This window comes from Astatotilapia calliptera, chromosome 10, assembly GCF_964374335.1.
Source record: "Astatotilapia calliptera chromosome 10, fAstCal68.1, whole genome shotgun sequence".
In the NCBI taxonomy this organism is placed as follows: Eukaryota; Metazoa; Chordata; class Actinopteri; order Cichliformes; family Cichlidae; genus Astatotilapia; species Astatotilapia calliptera.
The window spans coordinates 33,782,615-33,801,976 of NC_137431.1; the positions used below are offsets into that span (position 1 = coordinate 33,782,615).

At 43.9% G+C, this 19,362-nt stretch overlaps 1 protein-coding gene and 1 pseudogene across 1 annotated transcript; both read right to left on the minus strand.

Annotated features, from left to right (window-relative positions):
- Positions 1 to 15,021: 15,021 nt before the first annotated feature.
- LOC113030138 (olfactory receptor 4E1-like) lies at positions 15,022 to 15,960 on the minus strand. Its single transcript, XM_026181303.1, has one exon. It carries the CDS (start codon positions 15,958 to 15,960, stop codon positions 15,022 to 15,024), a length of 939 nt encoding a protein of 312 aa, XP_026037088.1.
- Positions 15,961 to 18,471: 2,511 nt separating this feature from the next.
- On the minus strand, positions 18,472 to 19,183 carry LOC113030179 (olfactory receptor 5AC2-like; annotated as a pseudogene).
- Positions 19,184 to 19,362: the final 179 nt, after the last annotated feature.

Here is a 19,362-nt window from a genome sequence, read left to right on the forward strand (position 1 = left end):
AGAACCCAGCCAGCTTCATGCTTCGTCTGCTGGGGGTTCAGGAGAATCCAGCCAGCTTCATGCTTCGTTTGCTGGAGGTTCAGGAGAACCCAGCCAGCTTCATGCTTCGTCTGCTGGAGGTTCAGGAGAACCCGGCCAGCTTCATGTTTTGTCTGCTGGAGGTTCAGGAGAACCCAGCCAGCTTCAAGTTTCGTCTGCTGGGGGTTCGGGTGAACCCAGCCGGCTTCAAGTTTCGTCTGCTGGAGGGCCCAAGGAGCCCATCCAGCCTCATGCCTCGTCAGCTGGAGGGCCCGAGGAGCCCATCCAGCCTCATGCCTCGTCAGCTGGAGGGCCCGAGGAGCCCGTCCAGCCTCATGCCTCGTCAGCTGGAGGGCCCGAGGAGCCCGTCCAGCCTCATGCCTCGTCAGCTGGGGGTTCAGGAGAACCGCACCAGCCTCATGCCACGTCAGCTGGGGGTTCAGGAGAACCGCACCAGCCTCATGCCACGTCAGCTGGGGGTTCAGGAGAACCGCACCAGCCTCAAGCCACGTCAGCTGGGGGGCCCGAGGAGCCCGTCCAGCCACCTTCAGATTCTGCTTCTGTTTCGCCTGCTGCAGCTCCAGCCTGTGCTTCGCCTGCTGCAGCTCCAGCCTGTGCTTCGCCTGCTGCAGCTCCAGCCTGTGCTTCGCCTTCGCCTGGTGCGGCTTCATCAGAGCCTTCGTCTTCGCCTGGTGCGGCTTCGTCAGAGCCTTCGTCTTCGCCTGGTGCGGCTTCGTCAGAGCCTTCGTCTTCGCCTGGTGCGGCTTCGTCAGAGCCTTCGTCTTCGCCTGGTGCGGCTTCGTCAGAGCCTTCGTCTTCGCCTGGTGCGGCTTCGTCAGAGTCTTCATCTACGCCTGGTCCGGCTTCGGCCTCTGCTCCTGCTTCTGCCTCACCTGGTCCGGCCTCAGCTTCTGCCTCGCCTGGTTCGGCCTCATCCGAGTCTTCCTCGGCTTCTGCTTCTGCCTCGCCTGGTCCGGCCTCTGCTACGCCTGGTCCAGCCTCTGCTTCAGCGTCGCCTGGTCCTACGGCTGTTATGCCGCCGCCCAAGCCTCGCTCTGCACCTGGGAATCTTCGGCCACCTGCTGGACGTCACCGCCGTCGAGGTCGGCCACCTGAACTGTTTCTACGCCGTTGCCGTCCACACGGTCGACCACCTGAACTGTTTCTACGCCGTTGCCGTCCGCACGGTCGGCCCCCTGAACGGTTTCCATGTCGCCACCATTGCCGTCCGCACGGACGGCCCCCGGAACTGTTCGACCATGGACTTCTGTGCCGTCGGCCTCCGGGCCGGCCCCCTGATCACATGAACTATGATTTTCTGGACCGTCACCCTCCGGGTCGGCCCCCTGAGGAGTCATGAACTGTTCCCTGTGCTCCTGTGATTTTGAGGGACATTTTGGTTTTTTTGGCCTTGTTTCTGGCCCTCCGTCCTGGACCCCCACCGCCCGCCCTTGATGGGTTGTTTTTGGTTTTGTTTTTCAAGGTTTTGGGCGTCTGGAATCCGCCCTTGAGGGGGGGGCTCTGTCACAGGCTGGGTCTCTGACCCAGCGCTCTGAGTTCATGTTTGTATTTGTCTCATTTTGTTATGTGATTTAGTTTGTGTTATTTCCTATCTGCCTTTAGTTTAGGCAGTTATTATTCCTGGGTTTTCTATGTTTTGGGGTTTTGTATTTATTCATCACATATTAGGTCTGTTAAGTTGTGTTGTCATGTTTTAGTTTTAGTATTTCCTGTTTTATTCTGACAATGTCATGTGTTCTTTGTTTATTGTATTTAGCTTTCCTCTCCTGGTCCTGTCATTAGGTTTATGTCTGTCAGCTGTTTCCCCCATGTGTCTCCACTTCCCCTGATCACCTCATGTATGTATTTAAGCCCTTTGTTTTCTGCATGCCATTGTCAGGTCGTCTGCTCATCCATGTCTCATCTCCAGGTACCCATGTCAGTTCACTATGGTTAAGGTTTTTCATGTTTTGTTATTAGTTCACCCAGTTTAGGTTATTGTTTAGTTTTCACCGATGCCCTATTATTTTGTACCCTCGTTGCTAACCTCAATAAACGGCTTGTTTTGTTAATCCACACCACGTTTTGGTCTGCGTTTGAGTCCTCCTCTGCAACACATACGGTCTGCCCCAGTCAGACCGTGACAATTTGAATTAGCTTAATTTTAAATCCCATGTATTTGTTTGAAAAGGTTCATCACTAAGTTGAAATAGAATTTTATATTTTGAAAATTTAATAATTACATTTGAATTTGTATTCCATTCTTCTTTAAATTTAGCTCCTGAATGATTTCAGTTTCACTTTCCACCATTCAATTTCAGTTCTACAATTCAGTTTTTGTCAAACATCTAGGTCCTTTATGAAAACCACAGAGTAATTGAGTGCCAGTTAATAGAGCTACGTTCTACCTGCGGACGCAGTGTTACAAAATGGACCTGCAGCATCTTGAGCTTGAGCGGGGCACAGATTAAGCATTCAGAAGTCATTCATCATGTCAAATGACAGATCGTATGAACAAAGAGAATTTAGAAATGTAATTATTGATAACAGTAAACAAGCACAGATAGCGTAATCTACAGCTGTTTAGAGAATGAGAAGTGTTGGGGTTTTTTTTTTTCAAAGTTTGCCATTTCAGTGATAGTCTTATATCATGTCTTTTAAAGAAGGATGGAATACAAAAATTCAGTTTCAATTTAGTGATGTTCATTCTCAATCCAGTACACTGAATTTCAAATTAGGCTAATTCAAATTCAGTTTTAGAAGCTTTTATTCAAGTTGAGCAATTCAAATTCAATCAGAGCAACCAACAAGCAGAATTCATGACTGTAGAGAAATGGCACTAGGGAAAGTTATGAAGGATCTTCTTATGGCCTCTAACAGTTGACTCACCTCTGTGCTAGTCCTGCTGGATCTCGTTACAGCTTTCAATACTGGTGCAGTGGTTTAAATCATATCTATTTTTTAAACTTTGATTTAGCTGCGTAAATGGGAAGTCTTCTTCACTGACTAAGATTAATTATGGAGTTCCACAGGGTTCTGTGTGAGGATACTTTGTTTACATTATACATGCTTCCCTTAGGCAGCAGCATCAGAAGACATAGCATACATTTACACTGCTATGCAGATGACACCCAATTCTATCTGTCCATGAACCCGGATAACACACACCAATTAGTTAAACTGCAGGAATGTCTTAAAGACATAAAGACCTGGATGGCCGCTAACTTTCTGCTTCTTAATTCAGATCAAACTGAGGTTATTGTACTCGGCCCTGAAAAGTTTAGAAATATGGTATCTAACCAGATTCTTACTCTGGATGGCATTACCTCGGCCTCCAGTAACACTGTGAGGAACCTAGGAGTCATGTTTGACCAGGACATGTCCTTCAACGCACATATTAAACAAATATGTAAGACTGCGTTCTTCCATTTGTGCAACATCTCTAAAATTAGAAATATCCTGTCTCAGAGTGACGCTGAAAAACTAGTTCATGCACTTATTACTTCCAGGCTGGACGACTGTAATTCATTATTATCAGGAAGTCCTAAAAACTCCCTGAAGAGCAGATTTCTCCTGTTTTGGCTTCCTGTTAAATCCAGAATTCAAAATCCTGCTCCTCACATACAAGGTCTTAAATAATCAGGCCCCATCTTATCTTAATGACCTTGTAGTACCATATCACCCTATTAGAGCACTTCGCTCTCGCTCTGCAGGCCTACTTGTTGTTCCTAGAGTATTTAAAAGTAGAATGGGAGGCAGAGCCTTCAGTTTTCAGGCCCCTCTTCTGTGGAACCAGCTTCCAGTTTGGATTCAGGAGACAGACACTATCTCTACTTTCAAGATTAGGCTTCAAACTTTCCTTTTTGATAAAGCACCCCCCTTTTTTCTTTCCACATTCACTGATCAAAGTGCAAAACTGAAGTAAATATTCTTCACAAACATGAGCAAATCTTTTTAAATGACGCAGTCCAGAAAAATTTGAAAACTGAGCTTTTGCAATTTGTATTTAACCCCAAACAAAAATGAAGATGGAACACACAAAACTGGAGCTCGAGCCAAAAAGAAATAGCTCAAAATAAAATTTAAATTTAAATGTTAGGTGATAGAAATAGGATCAAAGAGATTTTCCAAAAATTGTGAACTGATGTTCCTCCGGTGAGTCATCAACAGTCACAGACTTGATTTTGAAAACTCAGCTCACATTAGGTAATAGAAACTATTACCCTTGTTTATGAACAATCACAAACAAATGAAAAGTCAAATGGAAACGTCTGGACACATGATGATTGTCAGCTTCTTTTGCTTTTTTTTTTTTTTTAAATAAATAGGCACTATTTCCAAAGCAATTACCAAATGTTCCCTTGTTACTAGAATTAGAACTCCTTAATTGAAGTTTCCTCATGTTGAGCTGTTGTTTGTTCATTGAAATTTTAGTCCAAGTATTTATTTTCAGCAGTATAAAGATTAAATCTTTATACTTATAATTAATTTTCTTTTTGCTGACCACATGATAGATCCCCATTAACCCTTCAAGAGTCAGGGTGAGGTTTATTTTTAGTCGGTTACTAACCAGACATATTTTCAAACTTTTAAAACATTTTGCATGGCAGTAGTTAGTAGTAATAGTTTCTATCAGTAGATTACAAATTTTGATGTTAAACAAAATCCACTCCTAACTCTGGGTAGGTCAACCACCTAAAATTACTGTCAACATTTAATAAGCCCAACATTCTAATATTTGGGTTTGCTTGTTGTTTACTCCTAAAACCACCTTTTACTAATTAAATCACCAGAAATAGGAGTTGAATCAAAAGAGCAAATGAAAGCCATCCTACAATGAATCGGTGGTAGTGGAGTTAAGACATCACTAAATGCAACACAAATAAAACAAAGGATACATATATTTTAGTCTGTAGTAAGATCAGGTAGTGCGTGTGTTTGTGTCTCATACGCACCTCAGTTGACGTGAACTTGCTCAAATCACACTTGAGGCTTGGCTGACATGTTTTTTATAATGTGAACATGCACCCAATGCGCCAGGGTTTGTTGCGTCAGTAAACTCAGATCTGAAAATATCTGTAAGTTCTGCAAACATCTTTCTCCAAGTTTGTACATTTATATTTTTGAATTTAGAAATCACAGAAGAAATTAATTTGAACCAAAAGCAAAGCTTGATTATTACAGGTATTGGGATTTTCAGATCCAAGACCAGCTGTAATTCTGTTGGAAATATTAACCAGTTTTGCCCCAAAGGGCTTTCTTAGCTTCCTGCTTGAAAATTACGTGCCCAAAATGAATGGATTTTAAATACAATGATATTTACAATTACAATTACAAACTCTTTGTAAATGTAACCTATATGTCCACTCACCTAAGAATGATCAAGACAATATTGATAACAACAGAGGGCAATTTATTTAGGGTCTGATGGCAGTTTACCATTGGTGTCCAATACCTTAAAGAATTGCCGAACTGGAGCACATATGTCCTTAACACCTCCTAACATACCCTCTTATACATCAGCTTGACACTGGTACATCAAAAGAAACTTAACCAAAATGTTTACAACCTGAACAACTTACAGTTCCCCTGGAATGTAATGTAAACAAAGAGAAGAAGAAAAGAGAGAAAGAAAAACAATACTTGAATCAATTACCCACTTCTCTGAGCCTGGAGATAGGTGAATATATTATTTAGAGAGTCTTTTCTCAGTCCTGGCCTTGTAAACTGCAACCTCCTCAGTCCGTAATCAGAGAGTGTCTATTTGGCAGTAACCAAAATGTTTTTGTATAGTCTTTGTGAATGAGAAAACAATTGTGATAGCTGGCCAGTAAAATGAAAAAAATGTATGCCACTAATTGTGTACATGGGTGTAAGTACTTCAGTCCAAATACTCGAGGTCCAAAGAAAAATGGCACCAGTGAAACAGCATGACAGTGAGGCCTCTTCTGAAAAAAAAAAAAACGAGTCTCCTCCACCACTGGCAGGAGAATGAACAATAGTATTTTAAGGCTACTGCAGATGTAAATATTCACCACTAGCTCACCATAGTTGCTCTCCGGCACAGCTACAAGCCATGTGAGTTCATAGCCCCTCCTGATAGAGTGTACTACCCCAGCTGACTGTCGTAAAGCAGCCGCAAATCAATAGCAATAAAGAAAACCTCAAAATCATTGCAGAACATTTTATAACAGAACACCCAATATAGATATTGTCATGGTCCTGCGGCCATGACTCAGTGACTTTGTGTTTGTGTTCTTTATTGTTATTACTTTCATTATTATTCATGGCTGTTTTGGGATGGTTTGTGTTTTGGGATTTTAGATACTGGGTTCTGGGTTTGTGCTCCCTCTATTGGTCCCTGGTGTTAGTGTTCCCCTGTCTCGTCAGGTTAATCAGGTCCAGCTGTGTCCCCCACCTGTGTGTGATTTCCCAGTGTCTCTCTGTGTACTTATAGTGTGTGTTTTCCTCTGTTCCTCGTCGCGACGTCTGTGTTCATACTCTGTGAAATCCCCTGCGTGCTCTCCCTGCTGTTCTCCCTTCATGTTCAGGTTTGCCACTCCTTGGTGTAGTTTAACTCCCAGTTTAGTTCATCCTTAGTTCTGTTTTGCCATCTCCACTTTATGTTTGGTATTGTTAATAAATCGCCCTCACGTCTAAATAAGTACTGCATTTGAGTCCTCCTTTCCACTCCTCACACGGCCACTGACCCAAACCGTGACAGTACGACGCGACCACAAGATGGACCCAGCAGCGCTTAATCCGTCTAAGGAGGTCCGGCTTCATCCTCGCCTGGTCCGGCTTCATCCTCGCCTGGTCCAGCTTTCGTGCCTGCATCCTCGTCTGGCCCAGCCTTCGTGTCTGCATCCTCGTCTGGTCCAGCCTTCGTGTCTGCATCCTCGTCTGGTCCAGCCTTCGTGTCTGCATCCTCGTCTGGTCCAGCCTTCGTGCCTGCATCCTCGTCTGGCCCAGCCTTCGTGTCTGCATCCTCGTCTGGTCCAGCCTTCGTGTCTGCATCCTCGTCTGGTCCAGCCTTCGTGTCTGCCTCCTCGTCTGGTCCAGCCTTCGTGCCTGCATCCTCGTCTTGTCCAGCCTTCGTGCCTGCATCATCGCCTGCAGCAGCTTCTTCGGCATCCGCATCATCGCCTGCAGCAGCTTCTTCGGCATCCGCATCATCGCCTGCAGCAGCTTCTTCGGCATCCGCATCATCGCCTGCAGCAGCTTCTTCGGCATCCGCATCATCGCCTGCAGAAGCTCCTTCGGCTTCCGCATCATCGCCTGCTGCATCAGCTCCAGCCCCGCCTGGTTTGGCTTCAGCGGGTCCAGCCTCTTCCTTCTCCTCGTCTGTGCCTGGTTCCACTGTTGGCACACCACCATCCGGTCCGCGTCTGGCACCTCATCTTCATTGGCTGTTTTCTAGGCTGCTGGCTAGTCGTCATCGCCGTCGTGGCCGCCCACCTAAACGAGGTTGTTGCCGCCACGGCCTCCTTCGTGGACGGCCTCCTGAACTCTTTACGCGCCGCCACGGCCTCCTTCGTGGACGGCCTCCTGAACTTTTTGCGCGCCGCCACGACCTTCTTCGTGGCCGGCCTCCTGAACTTTTTACGCGCCGCCACGGCCTTCTTCGTGGACGGCCTCCTGAACTGTCCCATCCTGGCCTCCTGTGCTATCGGGCCCCAGGCCGGCCACCTGCACTGTGCTTCGGACACTGTGCTTTGTGAACCAGCCGCTCCATGGTCTTCATCAGGTGGGATGTCAGAGCCACCAGCCTATAGCTGTTGAGGTCCTTGGGGCGTGAGGTCTTTGGCACTGGTACAACACAGGAGGTTTTCAAGAGTTGTGGGATTCTCCCCAGCCTCAGGCTCAGGTTGAAGAGGTTCTCCATCACCCCACACAGTTGGTCTGCACAGGACCTGACGACCCTTGAGCTCATGCCATCTGAACCCCCTGCCTTCTTGGCTTTAATCCTCCCCAGTTCCCTTCTAACCTGGGTTGTTGAGAGAGACAGGCTGGAGCCTTGTGTTGAGTGTGTATTGGATGCTGTTGTTGGGGGTGGGGAGGAGTGAGCAGGGTGAGTAGAGGAGGTGTGAAGTGTCTGAGGTGTCAGAGATGGAACAGATTCAGTTCATTTGCCCACTTCACATCCCTCCCAGGCAGAGAGTTCTGATGTTTGTGGCACGAGATGGTTCTAAGGCCTCTCCAGACTTCACCAGAAGCTTGTTCTCCATCTTCTGCCTGTAGCTGTCCTTCCCATTCATTATCAGCTCTCTCTGCCCCCTTTTCAACTCCTCTTTGTCTCTGGATTTTAAGGCCCTCCTCTTCTGCATGAGGATGGCTTTAATTTCTGCAGTCATCCAGGTTGTTGTTAGAGAAGCACCGCACAGTCCTGGTAGGTACGGTGTTAACCACACAGAAGTTAATATAGTCCATAATGCATGTCACAAGGCTGTCAATGTCCTCTCCGTGGTTGTCACAGATCACCTCCCACACAGTACAGGGTGGGCCATTTATATGGATACACCGTAATAACATGGGAATGGTTGGTGATATTAAAGTCCTGTTTGTGGCACATTAGTATATGTGAGGGGGCAAACTCCTCAAGATGGGTGGTGACCATGGTGGCCATTTAGAAGTCGGCCATCTTGGATACAACTTTTGTTTTTTCAATAGGAAGAGGGCCATGTGACACATCAAACTTATTGGTAATGTCACAAGAAAAACAACGGTGTGCTTGGTTTCAACGTAACTTTATTCTTTCATGAGTTATTTACAAGTTTCTGACCACTTATAAAATGTGTTCAATGTGCTGCCCATTGTGTTGGATTGTCAATGCAACCCTCTTCTCCCACTCTTCACACACTGATAGCAACACCGCAGGAGAAATGCCAGCACAGGCATTCAGTATCCGTAGTTTCAGGTGCTGCACATCTCGTATCTTCACACCATAGACAATTGCCTTCAGATGACCCCAAAGATAAAAGTCTAAGGGGGTCAGATCGGGAGACTTTGGGGCCATTCAACTGGCCCACGACGACCAATCCACTTTCCAGGAAACTGTTCATCTAGGAATGCTCGGACCTGGCACCCGTAATGTGGTGGTGCACCATCCAGCTGGAAAAACTCAGGGAACGTGCCAGCTTCAGTGTACAAAGAGGGAAACACATCATCATGTAGCAATTTCAAATATCCAGTGGCCTTGAGGTTTCCATTGATGAAGAATGGACCCACTATCGTTGTACCCCATATACCACACCAAACCATCACTTTTGTTGTTCCAACAGTCTTGGAGGGATCCATCCAATGTGGGTTAGTGTCAGACCAATAGCGGTGGTTTTGTTTAACTTCACAATTCAAATAAAAGTTTGCCCCATCACTGAACAAAATCTTCTGCGTGGAGTTTGTAAGGGTGCCATTTGTGAGTAGCTAATATCCGCCGAAGGGATGTTCGACTAATGCCACTCTCCAGTGACATGCGGTGAGTGCTACGCTGTGGGCTCTTGCTGAATGAAGCTAGGACAGCCACTGATGTTTCTTCATTAGTGACAGTTTTCTTGCCTCCACTTTTGGCAAATCCAACACTGAACCAGTTTCATGAAACTTAGCAAGCAGTTTGCTAACTGTAGCATGGGAGATGGGTGGTCTCGTAGGGTGTCTTGCATTGAAATCTGCTGCAATGACCCGGTTACTGCGTTCACCAGATATAAACACAATTTCAATCCGCTCCTCACGTGTTAACCTCTTCAACATGTCAATGGTTGTGAACAAAGAGAAACTTGACATTAACAATAACTTTGATGTGTCACATGGCCCTCTTCCTATTGAAAAAACAAAAGTTGTATCCAAGATGGCCGACTTCTAAATGGCCACCATGGTCACCACCCATCTTGAGGAGTTTGCCCCCTCACATATACTAATGTGCCATAAACAGGACTTTAATATCACCAACCATTTCCATGTTATTACGGTGTATCCATATAAATGGCCCACCCTGTAGACTCCAAACAGTCCTTAAGAGCCTCCTCGCTCTCCTCCGACCATCTCTGCACTGTGTGTGGCTCCCTCTGCACTAAGGGCTCATACACAGGGACAAGGTACACCAGGTTGTGATCAGATCTGCCCAGGAGAGGTAGAGGTAATGAACTGTATGCCTCTTCAGCATTGGCATACAGTAAGTCCAGTGTTTTATTGTCTCTGGTTGGGCATGCCACGTACTGGGTGAAGGTGGGCAGCGTGGAGTTCAGTGAGGCATGATTAAAGTCCCCTGATATTAAAAGAAGGGCTCTCTGAGATGACAACAGAGTGGAAAGAGTCACAGGCTGCATCCGCGTTGGCCGAAGGGGGAACATACGCTGTTATCGCAATAACATGTGAGAATTCCCTGGGGATGTAGTACAGACGCATGCTAATGGCTAACAGCTCGATGTCTCTGTGGCAGAGTTGTTCTTTCACAGTGATGTGCCCAGGATTACACCATCTGTCATCAACAAACACTGCCAGTCCCCTGCCTTTCCTCTTACCGCTCTCTCTCGTCCTGTCCACCCAGAGCAGCTGGAATCCCAGGTAGCGTCACGCTTGTGTCCGGAGTCAGCGGTGTTAGCCAGGACTCTGTTAGCATCATGATGCTACATGGTGTATAATGTCTCCTTCTCAGACGACGGCGCTCCCTCCCAGCACCACACCCCCGTCTTTTCTTCCTCAGCTCGCTGGGAATGTCAAGTCTATCTGCCCGCAGTATCGCTGCGGGACACAGTGCTAACGGCTGATCCCTACTGTAAACAAAGGATCCATGTGCTGGGTCCCCAAACACAGGTGAAAAAAGTGGAAAAAAAACAGAGAAAAACGACTAAAACTAGCACAAAACGGTAGAACATGATTGCAGAGTCTAATTGCTAATACTTTAGTTATAAAAATGAGAAAGACTGAAACTCAGAATGAGCAGAGCTGCTGTAACAGACTGTCACACACGGGGGGCACCGGAAGTGAGTATATACATACAAATTTTCACCTGGCAGGAGAACGAACAATAGTCTTTTAAGGCTACTGCAGATGTAAACATTCCCCACTAGCTCATCTTAGTTGCTCTCTGGCACAGCTACAAGCCATGTGAGTTCATAGCCCCTCCCGCTAGAGTGTACTACCCCAGTCGACTGTCGTAAAGCAGCTGCAAATCAATGGCAATTAAAAAAAACAAAAAGTCATTGCAGAACATTTTATAACAGAACACCCAATATAGCGATATACATATATACTGAATATCACACAATATCAAATAACTAAAGAAACACTGGGTTATATAAACAATCTTGGTTTCAAAATAAAGTTAACACTTTTGAGATTTCTTCACAGGTGTAAATATTGCAGCAGATCTTATTGTGTCAAAGTTACTGAAGCTAGAACACAGAAAAGTAAGTAGAATAGTAGTTCTTCATTTATTTTTTAGCATATAACCTTTTTGAAAATATGCTTTGGCTCACATTTTAATTCAGAAATTTAGTCTTCAACATATAAACATCATCTGTGCTAAGATTTATGATTCTAAAATGAAACAGCAAAAACTTACAGCACTGTTAATCCATGAATGTTAAGGTGTTGCACAGGCCTGTTCAATTGTGGCACACTTTGGACACCATATTTAGGTCTTAGGACTTAGACTTAGGTCCTCCTGCGCCATTTTGCACATTGGGCGGCAAGTGTCCGCCAGCATACTCGATCAGCTGCGGCTGCTTTGGCCTCATCCTATGCAATGTCTATGGCACGTAAGTCATCGATGAAGGTCCTCCGCCATGTTGTATGGGGGCAGCCTGGTTTGCATCTTCCATGGGGTGGGTTACATGTGATGGCGAGCTTAGGCAGTCAATGTGGGGGGGTGACGTAGAACATGACCTCCAAAGAGCACACGCTGCTCAGTCACAATGTCCTGGAGGGGACGTGTGGCAGTTCGACGGTGTACTTCTTTGTTGGTGACGTGGTTGTGGTAGGAGACCTCCAGGATTCGTTTTAGCCATCACTGCTGGGCCACATTGAGTCTTTTGGTGATTCTGGCTGATATTTTCCACGTCTTACAAGTGTAGATCGCAGTAGGTATAACGATGGAGTTGAGCAGGCGAATCTTCATCGCCAGATCGATCTTTTGGGGTAGACCGTGATTCATATCCTCGAGTGCCTGCAGTCCTACCGTAATGGGTTCCTGTGTCATCATGTAACCTATCCTCATGACCTTGGTCTTGTTTCTACTGATCCGTAAGCCCACCTTGGCTGCCTCTTGCTCCAAGCATGATGTCATAGTAGTCATGTTTTTCTGGACATCGGCCAACAAAGCGATGTCGTCTGCAAAGTCGAGGTCCTTCAGGCGTGTTGGTGGTTGCCAGGGTATCCCAAAGCCATCTTGGTCCATGGCACTCCACATAACAAAGTCGATGACAAGAAGGAACAGGAAGAGAGGAGAGAGGATACACCCTTGCCTCACACCGGTCTTGATGGTGAAGAAATCCGTATAGCCGTCTTCTGTGCAGATGCAGCAACTGGAACTGGAGGTAGAGAGTTTGGAATATTTTGACAAACTGCTCAGGGATGCCATATGACCGGGCAATATTCCAGAGGGAATCTAAATGGACACTATCAATGCCTTTGTGAAATCGACAAAAGTAATTGAGAGGCATTAAACTCTGTTCGATGATGGTACGCAAGATGAAAATCTGTTCTATGTATGATTGGCCACTGCGAAATCCAGCTTGTTCTTCCCGGAGTTTCTGGTCCACATGCAGTGGATACTATACATGTTGATATTTGCATTAAAGGCGTGACGGCATGGAGGATTACGTAACTCGTGAGCCCCTTTGCCCCCGGTATCGGGGGCGTTGGGGCTTAACTTAAAAAGACCCGCTCTGATGAAAAAGGGTGTGATACTTGATATTTAATTCTTTTGTCCTCAGATTTTAAAACACTGGGAAAGTAATTCTTAAGAGGCAAAAAAGGAGAAAAACAAATTTCTAGGATTAAGCATAAGGATATTTTGACCTCATAAATATTTGAGCATGCATCTTTCTCTAGTGTGACTGTTAAAAATAAGATTTGCAAAATATTTTTGGTCACAATTTAGCAACCATGAGACATTCAAGAATTGATCTACTTATACATTATCTTTACATTATTTGAAGGTTTCTGTAATTTTGCTTTCCTGCAAAGATGCCATGTCCATTTCCTGCCATTAAGTGTCCAGATACATGAGTTGGCATGCAGTATATTGATTTGTTGAGTCATTCTGATTCAATAAAAGGACTAGATGTTACAATCCCTGATATTGCATTGTTTCAAATGGAGAACGTTTCAGCGGGCCCAGGTCTGGGGTTGAGGGGCTGGTCCTCGGCTTGTCCCCCTCTCTGAAAAATGGGAGTCCACATCTCCGAGGATCTCACCTGGATGACCAACTGCTCCAAGCTGGTCAAGAAGGCTCACCAGCGCCACTTCTTCTTGAGGACTCTGAGGAAGAACCACCTGTCCTCAGACATCCTGGTGAACTTCTATCCCTGCACCATCGAGAGCATCCTGACCAACTGTATAACAGTCTGGTACGGGAACTGCTCTGCCTCGGACCGGAAGGCATTGCAGAGGGTCGTGAAAACTGCCCAGCGCATCGCCGGAGCACCACTTCCTGCCATAAAAGACATCTACAGGAAGCGGTGTCTGAAAAGGGCTGGGAAAATCATCAAAGACCCCAATCACCCATGGACTCTTCACCCTCCTGCCCTCTGGGAGGCGCTACAGGAGCCTCCGGACTAAGACCACCAGGTACCGGAACAGCTTCTTCCCCACAGCTGTCAGACTCCTGAACTCTGCCTCCTGACATCTGACCCACGTTAACACATGGACTGAACATACACACATCCACAATGGACAACTGTACCCTCAAACACACAATAATAACATGGACTGAACCACCACTCACAACCACTAGCACTTTATAGCCTCTGTAGAAACTATCTACACCCTCACTTATCTTAACTGCACTACTGTATAGCTCTGTGTAAATAATCATTCTGTACATTCGATAATCTTTAATCCTACAACTGTTTACAACTTGCATAGTTCCCATTTCTGTATAGCTGTATATCTCAGATTTCTGTAAAGTTATTTATTTCATATTCTGTATAGTTTTTCATATTTATATCCTGTTCATAGCCTGTACATAGCTTGTACTTACTACAGCCTGTACATACTTATAGTTATAGAATATTCACAACATACTTCATACCGTGTACATTATAACATAATAGACCCATTTCTGTAATATACTCACATATCTATATTATTGCTAATATATATTGTAATATATCTATATCACTAAAGCACTTCTGGATGGATGCAAACTGCATTTCGTTGCCCTGTACCTGTGCATGTGCAATGACAATAAAGTTGAATTCTATTCTATTCTATTCTATTCTATTCTAAAATGCTGATGGATACTGATGCTCCTCTTGGTTCGTGAAAGGTTGAGCATTGATGTGTTTCCTCTTGCACTCAACTTTCTTGCCTAGACACCTAAGCCCTGGTTGTGTCTCCATGTGTATTTGCCTTGAGTAAGGCTCGTCCTACAACCAACCATTTTTCAGAGAAGAAATAGCTTCAGTGATACATTGAAAGTGGTGTGGATGTGAACCCTATGCTCAAAAAACTTTAAGGGAATTTTTGGTTAAAAAAAAAGAAAGGAAAAGAAGCACAGTAGTTCTTTTTTTATTCACAACACAGGTCAATATTAGGTAATGTAGGTGATTATGGCATCCTCTGGTTACACGAATCATTCTTTAATATGAAAATATGTAATATTTGGCTTTTGTAAACTGTTCTCACAATCACACATTAATGTTGTTGATGATTTAGACCTCAAAGTGTTTTAACTGGTGTTCGCTGCTGTGAGTACAGCTATATGTCCATAATTTCACTGATGTAATTAAAAACTATGTACACATCACTGAAGACACATTCTGTACATGTTTTGCTCCCGTATCATTGTAAATGCCCTTTCCTCTGAAACAAGGCCACAATCTTCTGCCTAATCTCTTTAATCTGCAGCCCATAGATGACAGCATTGAGCGCCGGCAGGGCTACTTCACCCACAGTGCTCACCATCTTCCTGTGGTCGGAAAGATGAGGGAAACGGTGCAGGATGATGATGATGAAGGCTGAGAACATTAAGATGATGTACAGAGTGAGGTGGGTGGCACAGGTCTGCAGAGCCTTGCTATTTATTGTCTTGGTTTTGCTCCGCAAACACACAGTGGCAATTTTAATGTAGGTGAGAGTCACGCTGCCAATGGAGGAGCCCAGCAGGAGCACGCTGTAGCTCAGGCCAAACACGTGGTTGATGACGACATCCTCACAGGAGAGTTTGAAAAGGGAGGCGTTGTCGCAGTGCACGTTGTCTATGAATCTCCTGCAGCGTGAAAGGCGGATCGTGAGACTGAGGAGGATCGACACCATGACAAACACCACCGCCCACGCTGCCACCGACAGCTTTACCACCATCCAGTTGGTCATTATGATGGTGTAGCGCAGCGGGTTGCAAATGGCCATGTATCGATCAAAAGTCATGGTCATGAGTATAGTGTGACACACGCCTCCATAGAGATTAACACAGAAGGCCTGAACGACACAGACGATGTAATGAATGTATCGCTCCGAGTCAGACACATAAAGATCTCTGAGTATATGAGGAACCACTATGGTGGACCCAAACACTTCATTTACACTCATGTTGCAGAACAGCAAGTACATTGGCTGGTGCAGGCTCCTTTCCATAAAGATCAACACCACCAAGCCAATGTTAGCCACCATGATGAAAATGTACACGAGGAGGAGGGAGATAAAGGCAGCAATAGAGAACTTCGGGGTGACCTTTAAGCCCCCCAGGATCAGGATATCTGCATTTAAGCTCTGGTTGTCCATATTTTACTGTGAATATCCAGTAGTAAGTCCTAGTTTATCCTGTACATCCTGTAGTATTAACGACAAACACGACAGCAGCAATGCACAGACAATCAACAGCAATTTATCCAGCATCAGACAACAGAGGCGATCATATTTGTCACATTTAAAAGTTGAATAAAGATTACCAGACTCTTAAACTGGTCTCTTTCCACATCTGCATTATCAAGAAAGACATTTTGAAAGCGTTGCTCTGATAGTTTGGTTTCTAAAGTTCAGAGCTACTGGAACAAAAGCAGGAGACAGCAGACATCCATATTTCTCCCACCCTCCCATAAACCACCGTCCATGCCCAAACATGAAGAAAGTCCCAGACGCTTTTATGTGTTTCATCAGTAGTCATCAGCTGCAGCTTCACATGTTGGCAGGTCAACTGTTGCTAAGCAACTTCCTCCCAAGACAGATCTGTTAAGACGATGATGCACTGAACGATGTGTTTTATATGTGACACATATCCTTATTGATATATGGTTTTTGCCTCTGAAAGCTCAGATGTTCAGTCTTAATTAAAAGAGTTCACCAAAAGTATTGCATTAGAAAGTACAGCCATTTCTATACTCAAAGGTTTTTAGTGAAGATCAATGTAGATTCACTATTGGAGGGAAATCTTCCCAATGGGTTCGGGTGGGTCGCCTTTAAAATGTATGTTTCCATATGAGTTTCAGATGTTTAATGTGAACAACCACCATCGTAACAGGAGATTTATGACAGGAAAGAAGAAGAAGGCGAACAGACACATTTCATCATCTTTAAGTTAAAGAAATGTATTTTTTTCATGTATTATTGTAAATAAAAATTTTACCAACCATCACTCATGTGTTTATGGGTAGTTTGGTTTTCCTAATGAATGTTATTGGGATTGTTAACCATGATAGTACAACTGCTATTTTTATTCTGATCACATAAACCTGTTTTGTAGAATGTTTCCAGGATCTTTTGTGACTAAAATTATTTTCTAAAAATTATCATTGAAAAAGCTTTTAGACAAATTGATATAACACTCCTTTTAAAAGCTGGCACATTCTGGCTCTTATACTAGAGAGCCCTCTCTTATTTCTCTGTGATGTTCATACATTAGTGTGCTCTGTGGAGAGACTAGTAACCATCAGTGCACGATTTTTGGTTATTTGGCATTGTACTGCAAGGGATAACCCTAAATAAAAATCCTGCAGTTAATCTCAGATGGATGCTACGTTTGTGTGTATGTTTTGCAATTTTATCACACTCACTTCTTTATCAGTGGAACAGTTTTCAGGTGTTCTTACATTAGGCACCTTTTCATCTTTTAATATCCACCAGGCTGCATGACAACTGATGCATGCATGCATGTGACTGAAATACAACCTAATTCTAATCTCGAGGTATGGTCACCTGGTGGATGTGAACTATAATTATATTTAAATAAGCATATTTCTTCTTACTTAAATATTTATTTAGATGGCAAAATCTTTCTAAAGTGCAACAGCTTTGACAGGAATTGTTGTATCTCTTTTGGCTGCACACCAGTCAAAAGAGATACAACTGAGTATAACGAGGAAGCGATGCAGAGTAATAAAGGGAATCCCAGTAAATAACATAATCATGCAGACAAAGAGGTAGGTGCTGCAAGTCTTTAACCCTTTAAAGCCGGTCAGAGCAGCACGCTCTGTTTTGCGCAACTATTTTTAAATCCCGATAGCACTGCAACCACGTGAGCTAGCGCAATAATTTTTTTTGCATATGAAACCGGAGGAGTTGTACTTACATCTGATGCCATCAGCTTGTCCTCGGTCACAGTTTCCTTCCACATATAGCTTTCCAAAAACTGCATAAAACCACTTGCAGCAACAAAAACATAATATTCCAGAAACACGCTTTGCCAATCGATCAGCTGTTTGTTACCTGCCCGAAACCGGAAGTGACGTCATTTTTGCGGAAATGTAGTTTTTTTTACCATCAGGGCCTTATGAGCCTATACTGGTGTTTTTAAAAGTTATGTTTGACTTTATGACTTTCTGTGTCATTTCTGGGATGCTGAGGACTCATATTGCACTGCTGGAAATAGTTTATTTTGATGCATATGCTGTTATTTTTGCAAATTTGCATTTTAATATTTATTTTCGTTTTTCCTGCAATATATAAAAATTGGCGTATTTCAAAAAGAAAACTATGAAGACACTTAAAATAAATTTCCTGTGGTGGGAAACTATTTTGTGCAACTTTTTTGTATTTACAGTTTTGAGGGATAAGCCTCTTAAATTTCTCTAACTAGAAATATATGTTAAAAAACAAAAACAATTTTCAATTTTTTTGTAGTTTATTGCACTTTTTTGCAATTTATGTAATTACTATGCACTTAATGCAGACATATTATTACAATTTGGGCTATAATGGTTGTATTGATGTATAGCAACTTGAAATGCTCCCAAAAATGGCTCCACAGCATGTAAAAATATAATATAAGCTCTGGCGGACTTGGTTCTATGGTAGGTCTTAAAGGGTTAAGGCTTTACTGTTCAAAGACTTATTCTTGCTGGTCACACAGTCCACCGTAATCTGAGTATAGGTCAGCACTATTGTACAGAACCTGTGAACAGGATCACAGTGAAGGTGAGCCCATAGACATTGTTAATGACCACACTGTCACAGGACAGCTTAAACAATGAGGGTCACAAAAAGGGTTTGTGATCATGGTCCTGCATCAACTTAGCCATATGGTCAGTCCGAGCAGAACCCCGACCAAAACGAAGGCCACTCCCCAGGCCAGAACCGTCAGCTCGATCATCATTTTGTTGGTCATTATGGAAGCATATCGCAGAGGGTTACAGATGGCCACATATCTGTCAAAAGCCATAATCATAAGCACAATGTGGGAAGTGGTGACATACATATGTGTGGTAAAAGCCTGAATAAGACACTCATGATAACTGGTGAGGCGCTCAGATGGAGGCAGCAGAATATCTGAAAGCAAACGGGGGCTCATGATAGATGATGATGAAGATTTTGGTTGATGAAAACCAGGAGTACGATTCCGATATTGGATGTCATAATAAGTATGTAGGAGAAAAGGAAAAGGAAAAAGAAAAAGATTGGATATTTGGAAACCTCTGAGACCTTTAATCCCTCCAGCTGCAGAGTAAAGCTGTTGAATGTGTAGTTTTCCATCAGAAAGTATCCAAATAAAAATGGCATATTTGTCACATTTATGGCTTTTTTCCAGAATAAATGAGACACGTCAGGAACCAAAAATTCAGGTAAGAGTGGCAGCTTTTAAGAACTAAAGGAAATAATTTGAACCAAGATTTATTTTTAGTTCAGACACTTGGTAGTCTTTGGGCTATACATTGCCTTTTTACTTAAACTGAGATACTTTCCAGCCCTCCC